Here is a 12,502-nt window from a genome sequence, read left to right on the forward strand (position 1 = left end):
TGTAAATGAAGGAACTAGTTCTGAGTTGGTTTTGTTTTAGGAGTGCTACCCTAGCATGATACTGACATGAGGGATGAGTAGCTGAATAAAAAAGTACGGCGTGTTCTTGTCAGCATTGTCTGCAAGTGGATGGCATAGAGCTGGCCTTTGAGCAGTGTTCCTGGTTGCACAGGTTCACTCTCCTTGGATACTGAAAAACGTCTCTGCCCTTGCCATCATAGCGCTGATTCAACATAGCATCAGTGGTCACTACAGGCTTGCATTTTCTAGTCTTGGTGAATTTTGTGGTGAATTTTGCAGTCATGAACCACTTCTTTCCCACAGTGCCAGCGCAACGTTTGCAAACCTTCAAGGGTAGAGGTATATTTAGCGAAGTATGTGTAATCTGTGTTGTATTGTGGGATGGCTTTGAAGTCACTTGGCAGGTTTCTTTGCGTAGTACAAGAAAGTTATTTAAGCAAGTCATTCTCTCCTGAGGTGGATTTTGGAGTGATTATTGTGTTCCTCTCAGTGCACTTCAGACCTGAAGACAGTGTGTCATAAGGTGCAACTAGGAAAGTATTTTATTTGCCTTCTTTCTTCTCAATTGCTTCTCAATTTCCTCATGAAAATACCTCACTTTTCTTGTTAAATATATTTTTTCATAGGATGAGAAAAGGGGAATTTGTGTTTAGGAGGAATTCCTGATGATAGTTTGCTGTTCCTGGGAACCAACCAGAAACTTGTTTTAGTCACAGTTTCCAGAATTGCCCTGTCTTCTGTGTGACTGCAGTGTCAGGTGGCGAGTGAAGTACCCTGCTCTTTTTATGGATAGACTCTGCCATCAAGCCTTGTTCTCTTAGGTGCTTTTGCAGGTCCTTGCTTCTTGATAGCCTTGGGTGTGCTCTCACCACCCCCAGAGGCTTCCTGCACAGGTGTGAGCAGTCAACGGTGACGACAGTGTCAGCAGGGTGGCTAATGGCTTTGTGCTGCTACATTAGATGTGGTGCAGTCATTATCTTTTTCAGATTGTGGTCTTAGATGTAGTTACTCAAACAGTTGTTTTAAATTCTGTGGTGAGATGCATAGTTCTATTCTACAATTCTTTTTGCCCCTATAGAAACCCTTCTTTGATCATATTGAACAGCTGGACCTGTAGAAGCTGTTGGGCATTCCCATGGATAAGCATGGTAGCAAATCTGTGTGAAAGGTTTGCTTCAAGCCTGCTGTTGCAGCATAACTGGACACAATGAGCTCAGGATCTTTAAAGAACCTTTAATTACCCAGTAATCGCTCCACTATTACTTGCAAAGAGATCGCCTATTGTAACAACAGGAGGTTTCATCCACGAGAGAAAACCTTTTGATGGTGAATTACTGAGAACAGAAGGTTCCTCATCACTGAAGAAGGTGCTATTAATGATATTCACACGTCCTGTGTTAACAACTGCAGCAACCTCCACTGGGTTAGGCAGGGACAGATGTCACAGTGACGTGATTTCAGTATTTGATAGCTTGGGGCTGCAGATGTTAGTTGGTAATGCCCTTTTTTGAGTAATAGGAAATTTCTGCTTTTTCTCTTTGCTTTTATGGTTAGTGAAGCCAATGTGACATACTTTTCAGATGGTGTACATCTGCACCCCTTCAGTCTGTGTAGCTGCCTGGTTCATACTGCTGATCATTTTGATTCAAGAAAGCCTAGTCATGGCCACTCATCCCCTCCTGATCTGATAGTGGAGAAGTACAGATCTATTCAGTGGGCAGCTGTTGTTTGGGAGTAGCCAGGTCCTTAACTCAGAGCTGTGTTAAAATTCCCAGCCTGCTGGAATAGTTTAGGTGTTGAGCAGAGCTCTGGAGTCACTTGTGGGTGTCCTGTTTTGGTTTCTCTCTTCCCAGCCTCCAGACACCGGTGTTGGTGCCCAGCCTCTCGGTGTCTCTGGTTTCCCCTGTACAGCCTGGCCTTTCCCTCAGGACTGTCTGCCAGCCTTGCTGCCCAGCTCACCCCAGCCCCTGTATCCTTGCTCTGTGTCATACTGGTTTTGCCATTTGTCTTACAAGCTGCTTTCTGTCCAGCCAGAGTCCTGGTTTTCCTTTTTCAGTGTGCTGTTTCACAAGCTGCATCAGGATGTCACCAGGGCTCCTGCTACAAAAGGGAACAGTTCCCATTCCCCTCCCTGTGTCCCCACATCCCTCCTCTGCTTTGCCACAGCTCTTTGGATGCTTGTCACACCCTTCATGTGAGCCAACTTAATGAATGTAAATTGCATCAAATTGTGTGAGAAAAACATTTTTCTTTGAGGAAAATGACTGAAATGGGCTTATGGAAGAAGGCCCAGGCACATGCAAGGCATCCCAGAGGAAAAAAAAAATCTCCCTCTTGGCAGATTTCCCTTAGGGTTTTGTTCCCTTGGGGACCATCTTGGTGGTATTGCTGCTGCAGGAGATACCTGGGTACCTGGAGCTGCTCCTCCAGGCAGATTGAAAGTGAACATGTTACCAGAACTTCAGAAGGGAAAATTTGGAAATGCCAACATCTCCCTGAGCCTGTGTTTTGTGGTTTCTGTATCTGCTTTCTTCCTAAAGCTTTGTTTTGGCCAGACTTGTTTTTATGGCAGTGAAAAGAACAGCTCTGTGAAAAAGATTATGTTCCTAACACCTTTCAAGTCTGAGCTAAAATAACCAGGGAACAAAATTCTTCAAATAAACACTATCTGGAATTTTTATATAAATGGATGTAGCCCCTGCTGTACCAAAATCTGACCATGCAAACCCAATACAATGGGTTGTGTACTTTTTCCCAGCTACTGGTCTTGGAAGGAGCTCAACACACAATTCTTTTAGTTGAGCTTTGGACAGACAGTAGCTGATGTGTGAGGTCAGGTAGTTGTGAGGTATATGCAGGCAAAGTCTTTACAATGAGGAGTTTTACTAGTGGATAATGCTGTTAATTCCCAACTATAGCAACTGAAAGAGCTGACAAGCAGCATTTTAATTATTTTAAAATTTCAATCTTTTTTCAGTTCTACTAAAAAATGACCAAACATAATACTAATAGGTTGTGTAAACTAGTATTTAAAAACTTTTGTGTGCAGTCCATTGGAAGAAAAAACAAGTGAACATTGAGTGTATCATGTACCTTTTCATGGCAATGCACAGACTTTAGTTGCTGGGAGGGAATCAGAATTGGATATTTGAGATATGAGAGAGCAGATTTGTTAATAAATTACGAATTAGTACACAGTATTGTGCACAATCTACGTATTTATGTTAAGTGATGTAAAAAGGAGTAGCAATTTCTCCATATAAAAGATAATCAGGATTTTTTTAAATATTCAGTCAGACTTTCATTGGGTAACTGTATGTTTCTCTCTCTCCCCATTAGCACCTCTGAAGTAGTTTACCTTCAACTATAGTTTACTCTTGGACCACATGAAGAGGACTTGTAATAACATTGCCCAATTTTTGATCACTTTAACCAGGAATCAGTGCAGAAGTTGTAACCTGTGTTTGGCAGGATGGAGGTGGCTGTGCCTGGCGCTGGGAGGAGGTGGCATGTGAGGAGGTCTGAAAGCACTCCAAGTGCTGAGGAGATCAGGGGGCTGTTATCCCCTCCTCAGTCACTTGTTGCCTGGGAGACAAATGTAATCCAGAGATTTTTTTTTTTGACCCTTCCTTGCTGGTTTTTGATTGGAGTCGCTATTGACTTTTGGCTTGGAGGAGGTAGCGAAGCAGCACGCCAAGTGTCATAAGATGGAAATTAATCACTAACCGACTGGTCTGAGCTCCAGTGATTTCCTTTCCCGTGATTGCTCTTTATATGGGAAGACTAATGACACATCTGAACAGTTAGTTAACAAAGCTCTTCACACCTCCCAACAGTCAAGGAGGTTTCTTAACCAGATGTCACTTCAGTTTTCCTTTTTATTCATGCTCTGTTATGTGATTGTGGAAAAACAAAAATAACTGTCTTAAAAGAGAACATTGCAAAGTTGGCGAGCTTTGCCTCAAATTACATTTGATTTTCCTAGTAAATTATAAGTCAGTTCAGTTGCAGTGAATATATAGCAAATCTGCCTTCCCAGTGTTTTTTTTTTTTTTTTTTAATTGAGGAGTGTACTTCTCAATATTTTTTGTGAGAGTTCCTGTTTTTCAGTGAGATTATTTTTGGCTTTTGCAAGAATATGGGCAAGACACACAAATTTATCTTAACAGTAAAGAAAAGTTTTGAAGTCACTCTTCAGTAGTGACTTCATATTGTAAGGCCCTCAGCTTAAATGAACTCATGGGTTTTGGGGAGTAATATCTTCCAGGTAGATGACAAGTCTGTTTTGGAAGTAAATGAAAAAACAGAGGAGTTTGAAAACAATATGTTGTGTTCCAGTAAGTACAAATAAGGTAGATGGTATTTAAGTGTAGCTTTTTTTATAAGCTTATCCCATGCTGTAAGAAGTAAGGAATCCAGCAAAGGTTTTCTCCTGAAAAATTTTCCTAGTTTTGCTCATTGCTTTCTTAAAAGGAAATTTTATGTTCTTGGTCTGAGTCTTGGATAGAGCATGGAAGTGGAATTTGGGATGTTTGGATTCTATTTTTGACTCTGTCCTTTGCCTAAAAATCACTTACTGGGCTTGTCATGTGTCTGGCTCATTGTCCCATATTTTAAGAGGGCTAAGTGTAACAACCTCCTTGTTGCAGACTGGTGTGAGCAGTGTGGTGCACAGCTTCCACAGCTGACAGCAGCACTGGATCTCTCAGCTATTGGCTGTAGTGCTTTGCTGAGATGAGAGCCGAAGAGGCTTGCATGCTTCTCTCTAGCCCTTTAGTCTTGGGCTTTTTTGGCCATATCAGGACCTTGCTTCATTTGAAGTGCTGGAAGATGTCTCCCCTTAGACTCTTCTGTGGCCTCCCAGTAGGGCACCTTTAGGCAGTAAAAGGATGGATGGACTTGAAGCCTGGAAGCCATCCTGAAGAGTCTTGACCCCATGCTCCTGTTCCACCAGAGCAGCATGCAGCCCTGCTTCTTTCTGACGGGAGACTATCACAGCTCCTGTGGGTTGTGCTGGCTGCTCTCCTTTTCCTTCAAGCCAAGTCTTATATGGTGCTGGAAACTTTCTAGGTGCACACACAGCCATTCAGGGACATTGGGGAAGACTTTTATTTTTCATTTATTTTTGGGGAGGAGAATTTAGTGCACATATTGCTCTCTGTAAGCACTTTGCATGTTGCACTGTGTATCCTAAAGCTGTCCGTGGGGCAGAGGGGCACTTAGGAAGTGGTAGGGCAAAGATACAAGCTTTCAAAAGGAACTGGTGTCTGGTTTTGGATTTCTATATGGTTTAAGAAAACAATGTCCTTCTTCTGATGTGATTCTGTCTGTGTGTGTGTGTCTGTCTTTGTGTGCTTGTTCTTTAACACATTAACTGAGAGCTTTGTTTCACTGATAGAAGTTGAAGCAGAGGGAAGAGATGGTCCTGGGTTGAAAAGCAGCTAGAGGCAGTAACACAGCTTCCCCCACGTGTTCCAGAAAGCATCAGCATTTACCAAAAAATCTTAGCATAATGCCTTGAATGCCTGTCAGTTGAGTTCAGTCAACAGTTAGGATTGGTGTTTGTTTTTATGTATGATCAAGCAGAGTAAGACTGCTCCTGAGCTATCATTCCATATGCTTTCATAGTGAAGCTGAGGCAAAGTTTTCATATTTGTTTGAGAGCTCACACAAAACAGTCCACAATATCCTCAGCCTGACCTCTGATGGGATTGAGACAAGAAATGAAATTGCACTGCTTGTAACTGCAGAATAAACACTGAATTTTAGTGTAATCTTTGATTTACAGATTAACTGCTGGTGTTGTTCCTTGTGTCCAGAAAGGGTAATTACAGTAACTGTTGTTTTAGCTGATCACAATTTCACAACACACTTAAATGGTTATACTCTGATTATACTCTGGGCTTTTTTTTTCGTTTTGGTTTGTTGGTTTGATTTGGGTTTTTTGGTATTTTTTTCCCCTCTGGGGAGAAAAGATGATTAATTTCCTCTTGTAGTATAATGGTATTGATGTCATGTGGGTTGGAGGATTAAGCCCTTATATTTTTAAAACAGTTGCTAGGGTGTTTAGCCCTCTCCTTTTTAGCCTTGTTTCTGTTTGTATAACAGCAAAAGAAATGAAAATTACTTCCCAAAAACAAGATACTTCTCATCAAAGTTTCTGTTTAACAGTTAACTGTAGCTTATTTTTCTGATATGAGGTGATTGGAAAATTGCCAGATATTATTAAATCCTATCAGCTAGTAGCAAGGGGGGGGAAGAGCAACCAAACATTCTTCTTTTCCCTCAGAATTGTGATTTAAATCATACAGTCATAAAACATTATTAATGGAGCAATAATCTGTGGCAAGCAAGTTATATTCGCTTCTGTCAGACAAAAAACCCAAACCCACTGCTTTTCCTGAGAAAAACTGCTAAATAATTATGGCTGTGCCATTAGATCAAATATTTGATTTTTTTTTTAATTCTTTTCTCTTTGCAGAGTATTGGAAAGGGGTCCTTGTGGTGTATAGACCCAGAATATAGACAAAATCTTATTCAGGCTTTGAAAAAGACACCCTATCACCCATATTCGCATGTGTTCAATACACCTCCCACATCTCCTCAGGCATATCAAAGGTAAGAACTAGATGCATTTTACAACTCTAAATGTTTTCCTGCAGTGTTGGGTATGATTCTTGGGTAAGACACTATTAAGGGATGCAGTTTGGAATGTGCGAGTGTGGAAAGCCCGGGAGTGCCGGTGCTGGCCTGGCCTTTTTGGCGTGTCCAGGGCACCTCTTACCTGCTCACGGCCCTGCTGGCATCAGCGCGTTCCTGAGCAGAGCCTGCCGGCTTCCTGCAACAGCCCTTTGGCAGAGGAGCGCCTGAAATAAAAATGCAGATAAGCAAATGGAGAGAGCTCTGAAGTGCCCACTTATCCCATTTGGTGAAGGCACGATTCCCTCAGTTGCTCAGAGGAGATGGGCTCATTTTTTTCCTGGGAGAGCTGAGGGCTGATGTTGCTTGTGCAGCCACAGGATGTCCACCAGGTTGAGCCTGGTGCCCAGGTGGCTTGTCCAACCCTTGGTGTTGGATGGGCGCCGGTGGTGGCCTTTAGGATTTGCCTGGATTTTCTCCTTAGCTTCGCTGAAACAGACACGGGGTAGTGTTTTTCTGTTCATTTTGCAATTTTTTCATCTGGCATGCATTTATGACCAGCGTTAGCAAAGAGACAAAATCTATGGCTGCCATCCGCACAGCAGGAAAGCAGGCGCTGAGGTTTGGCAGAACTGCTTTCTCCTCGATGCCAGTAAGGGCCGGGAATGCGGTTCATGGCCCGTGCTGGCCCACCCCCCTCAGGACGGGGAAGGTGCGATGAGCCAGCCGCAGCAGGGCCCGCGCCGGGACTGAGCTGTGACGCTGACGGCTCTCTTGGCGGCTTGGGTGGTTCTGATTATTTTTCCGCGTTAGCGTTGAGGCTGGCGGCCAGGGAGGGCAGCGGCCGGGGAGGGCAGCGTGATGGTCGCCGTGGCGACGGGGCGTCTCCCCGGCAACGCGCGGCCGGGCCGGGCCGGCGCTGCCGCGTCACGGGGCCGCGGGGCTCGGCCGCGCCGTTGCCGCGGTAACGGCGGTCCCGGCACGGCGCCGGGAATGGAGACCCTGGGCCCGCTGTTGTGTCGGGGCATCGCCCCGGTGGCCGGGGATGCCTCTGGCCCCCTGGGTTTTATTCTGGAAACCAGGGCGTGACCAGGGCTGCGGGATGCCGAGGCACTGCAGCTCGGCTGTCCAGTGTTCTGTGGGGTGCTGGGGAAACACTGTCCCTAGTACCACCTGTGGAAGTACCCCTCACTACTGTGCTCGGCAGAAGGACAGATAAATAATTTAGGTAATAGATTAAAACTGTAATTTGTGCATTTGAACAAAGCATGTTTCTTGGCCCTTGCTTTATTGTTACTGCTGTCTTTTTAAGAGTATTTGAATTACATTCATGCAGATCTATTGATAAGTTCTCATATTGAGTAGAAGTGTAATGCACATCTGACATAGAAATTGAGAGATTTTGATCCCTCCTAATCCCCACAAACAAAAAAAATCTAGCATACACATTCAGTTGAAAGCAGGAATACTCCCATTTTTTTATGGGTGAAGTGACTGTTGACTCAATGGGCTGGGTTTGCCAGAACCGCTGTGTAATTTGGTGGCAGATACTGGCAGCAGGAGCAATGGCATGGGCAGCTCTTCTATGCTAGGCTGAAGGAAGCAATGCAGCAGCACTGCTTGGGCAGTCCTAGCAGGGATGAATCTTTAGAGACACCCTGTCTGCATGTCAGGGAGTGCACAGGGGCACAGCTACCCTGTCTCCTGCCCAGCTGTGTACCCGCTGCTCCCCTGTCCTCATCCTGCACAGCCCTGTGCCCACTGCTCCCCTGTCTTCATCCTGCATAGCCCTGTGCCTGCTGCTGCTCTGTGCTTGCTGTGTGTAGCAAAGGATGCCTGCAGAGTCGCAGACCTTGGGCAGAGGTTGTGCTGCCCTCTTCCAGTGGGGTATGAGTCCAGAACCTCATAGCTTGTTTTCATGAATGGGAAAAGAGAGGACTACTGGCAGGTGCGACTACTGGCAGGTGCCAGACAGTATGGGATTTAAGAAGTGGGTTTCAATCACTACCTGCTTTCACCACTGCCAGTGTAGCTGAGCAAGGGAGAAGGAAAGGTCTAGTGAAACACTGACAGGCGAGTCCCAAAAATGAAAAGGAAGGTTTTTCTCCTGGGAGCCCATGGGATGTCTGAGCTGCTGCTATGCTGCTTATGCTGCCAAGTGCTTTGGAGTCTTCCTTGTAATGACTGCATCATAAAACAAAGAGCTTGTGTGGTTGAAGGAGCAAATGCCTTGGAAATACAGAAAAGACCAGGTTTTATATGAAGAAATTGTGGTCTCACTGTTCCTTTTACTTGGCTATCTTCAGCATTTCCACTGTTAAATGAAACTTAATATCCCCATAGTATTCTAAAATATTTATTCATTCTGCTGCTAATGACTGGTGAAACGTCAACGTGAAGCTGGTCTAGCCTATCAGTGACTTTTGAATTCATTCTGGATTGGCAGTTACATGGTAATTTTCTGAATATATTTCCAATATATTCTCAACGAGTTGCATATTCCCTGTGCATTTGGAAAAAACCAGTAATCCCATGTGTAAGTGATTGCTTTCTCATGTGTACAAAGACTTCAATAGGGGTAGAAAATGTAAATCCACTCCACCATAGTCAGATCTCCAGAGCAATACATCGTCATAGTAACAAATTCCAAGGGGAAATTTTCTTATGGTGAAGACAATGCATCTAGAAAAAATCATTGGGTGGCAGAGGTTTTGCTGTCTGTCCATCTTATGTAATGGAAGTCCACAACTAAGAGAAGCTATGTCGTTTAATATTAATTAAATATATCTGGAACCAGATAATTTGCCAATATTATTCCTGCCTCTAGGAACAAGGGTCAGTTGACAAAATTCCAAAGGAGCAAATTGACCTATTCCTTGTCATTATCAGATGTTTTAAAAGAATAAAGATGCACAAATGAATCACGTGTTCTGTTTAGCATCTGCATAAGCAGCTTAGGGTCGAATTGAGCACAGAGTGGAGGAATGCATTGTAAAAATATCCCAAGCATGATAATTACTGAATACACAAATTCCCCTTTTCCTGAACAGAGTTAAATTAATTGCATCAGATAATTCAGTTTCATAACTACAGTAGAGCATCCTGCATAAATGTGACAGGGGTGGAGTTTTTATGAAGGAGTTTCATGATGCGAACCCATACATTTGGATGCCTGAGTGAGTGCTATACCAGTATCATTTGAGATAGAAATGACTCAAGCCATGACATTTGGACTACATTGGGTTCCATGTATAGGAGACATTTTGGGGGAAAAGGCAACCTTGCTGTGTTTGTACATAAGAAGGAACTTCAGACTGCAGTTGTCTGAATTGCTGCTTCAATTCAGGGCAAAGATTACCTGTAAGCTGTAAGAAGAGAAGAAGTAGAATATCACAAGGTGAATTATTTCATTTTAATTATCTTGGATGTGTGTTCTTAAAAAACAATACTTGCAACAAACAAAACCCCTTGGGTTTTTATCTGGTTCTTCTAATTGAAGCATGTGTCATAAGGCATGCAATTTATGATGAATTTCAAGAGCAAACTAACACTGATACACATAATTACAAAGGAAAAGCTCTCCTTGGTGTTGAAAAATAGGTATGTTAGACTAATGTGTTTCTTCTTAAATTTTACAATTATTTTGGCAATAGCAACTTTGAAATATATTTATAGATACAGACTTGGTTAAGTAACTGTACAAGTCAGTGCCCTGATTCTTCATCTATGTGTTTTATTTCCAGATTTCTGCCTCTAACTGAAGTGTAGGTGGGTTTTTATCTTCTAATAGTGCTTGGAGGAGGTCTTGAAATGTTTTTTTTCCCCTGTGTAAATTACATAGGGCTATTTCTCAATTGTATTTCTCTTTGTGCTGCTGAAAACTATCAGGAAATGTAATCTAAAATAACAGAAATTATTATTTTCACAGAGCAATAAATATATTTGAAAATTTGGTGACTATCTAGGAATATTGTCTTTATAGACTTGTGGATAATTATTTAATGGCTTTTCAGTTTTTCAATGTGTTTTCCTAGTGGTAGTTTGTTAGAGCAGTGTCAAATGTTGACAGATCTGTCCAGTAGCTGATGAAATTGCTAACATGTCCAAGAAAGAAAATAAAGAGGTGTTTCTTTCTTGAGCTGCCCCAGACTCCTTGTTTATAAGGGTTTGATTGGTTCCTTGTTGGCTTGCTCCTTCCCATTGGAACAGCTCCTTGGAGTGAGGTTGGTTCTGCTTCAGGAAGGATTGAGACCCCAGACAGACTTAAACTAGATTTGTGCTTGGCCTTGGGCATGGAGTCCACCTGTGGACATCATAGCATTTGTGTCAGAAAAATGCATCTGGCATCCATCACTACATTTCAGCCAGACTGCCCTCTGTAGAGAGGATTTAAGCCTTGTAGGGCTGGAGCCAACAGGAAATCATGAAACAAAAACTAACCTGCAGCACAGTTTTGGTGGTTGTAGGGTGTTCAGTGTACATGGCATCTGCTGGTGGCTGTGGAGTGGATGCTGCAGAGCCACCCCACTGTGCCCTGGGCTCCCAGACAGTGCAGCAGCTGTGGTGATGGGGGAGAAACAGGCCCTGCAAGGAGTCAGCAGCAAACCACCTCTGCTGCTCATGTGGAGTCACTTCCCAGAACATTTCACTTGAGTGTGCGTGGCTTTGTCTTCTGGTTTGCCATTCCGCTTCCCTTATTGAAGTGCTGGTTAAAGAGGTAGGCCAGTGGATCACAGAGAGCCTGCAGGCCCATGAGTGACCATATGTTTTATGAAACAGTGCTAGCTTGGGATTTGAAAAATTTGGAGTGGTTTCTGTTTTATTGCATTTAGCATCTCTTTATGGCATTTCTTTTTGCTACTGTTGGATTTCTGAAAAAAGCCATAAGTTCCTTAAACATTAATCACTTCTCCATTGTCTTGTCTTTTGACACCTCTTTCTGATAAAAATATTCTTTATCCCGAGGTTGAGATTAGAAAAAGGGACTATGTGGTTATGAACTCTTGTCTAACTTCTGAAATTTATTCATAGAGACACAGAGAAAGATTTGTGAAACCTGGTGGCTAAAGCTTTGTTCCTGAAAACCCAAGTTTTACAAATCACTTTGTGAAAGTGATGGCCATCACTGTGAGCTCTGTGGTAAATGGCAGGAGAGGTGACCTGGGCATGCATTCATTTGCATTTGTCTATTTTAAGGCTGAAAGCACACAGTCTTACCGCTCAGTCCTGCCCTTCTGCTCCCATCTCACCAGTTGGAGCCCTCGCAGTGCAGTGCAGCCCTGCGGTGGGAGCTCCCAGGCAGTGCCGGTTCCGGCCAGGCTGGACTCGCAGCCCCGGTCCCGGTGCACTGCTGCAGCAGCGCCTTCATCAGTCCTGTCCGATGCCACGTGCTGTTGGGATGCAGTTTGAATACAGCCCCCTTAGGATGGGGAACTTGGAAGCTGTTTCAGGGATGTGAAATGGACACGTGTTCCCAAGAGGGCAGCTGTTACAGATCAGCTGCTGAGGAAACTGCTGGAGGAACAACTTCAAATATTTACAGGTTTTGACTTTACTATCACAGCTTCCACCTTTTGCAGTTGTTTATTGAAGCTAAACCTGCATTGAAGTTGTAGGTTATCATATTAGACAAATTGTAAGCACTCTTCCTATCTGTATACTTTATAACTTGAGATCAGATGTGATCTGTGACCATTTGGGGAAGCTGGTGAAACAACTGTTTCCTATTCACTAAATGACTTTGCAGGGTGTCTCTTCTAGAAAAGACGTGATTTGGTTGCCTTTTGCAATCTGGAAACATGGATTTAATTCTGTGTTACTGTTTTTGCTTTTGATAGGAAAT

General features: G+C 43.4%; 1 protein-coding gene across 4 annotated transcripts in view; it reads left to right on the top strand.

Moving 5' to 3' along the window:
* Positions 1 to 12,502, top strand: part of FOXN3 (forkhead box N3) — a 167,779-nt gene that overhangs the window by 59,452 nt on the left and 95,825 nt on the right. For all 4 annotated transcript variants that reach the window (XM_084207702.1, XM_084207701.1, XM_084207703.1 and 1 more), the window contains exon 3: positions 6,503 to 6,639. In XM_084207702.1, the coding sequence (XP_084063828.1) occupies positions 6,503 to 6,639 (137 nt within the window). The remainder of the gene's footprint in view (positions 1 to 6,502; positions 6,640 to 12,502) is intronic.

This window comes from Fringilla coelebs (genome assembly GCF_963513975.1).
Source record: "Fringilla coelebs genome assembly, chromosome: 6".
Classification (NCBI taxonomy): domain Eukaryota; kingdom Metazoa; phylum Chordata; class Aves; order Passeriformes; family Fringillidae; genus Fringilla; species Fringilla coelebs.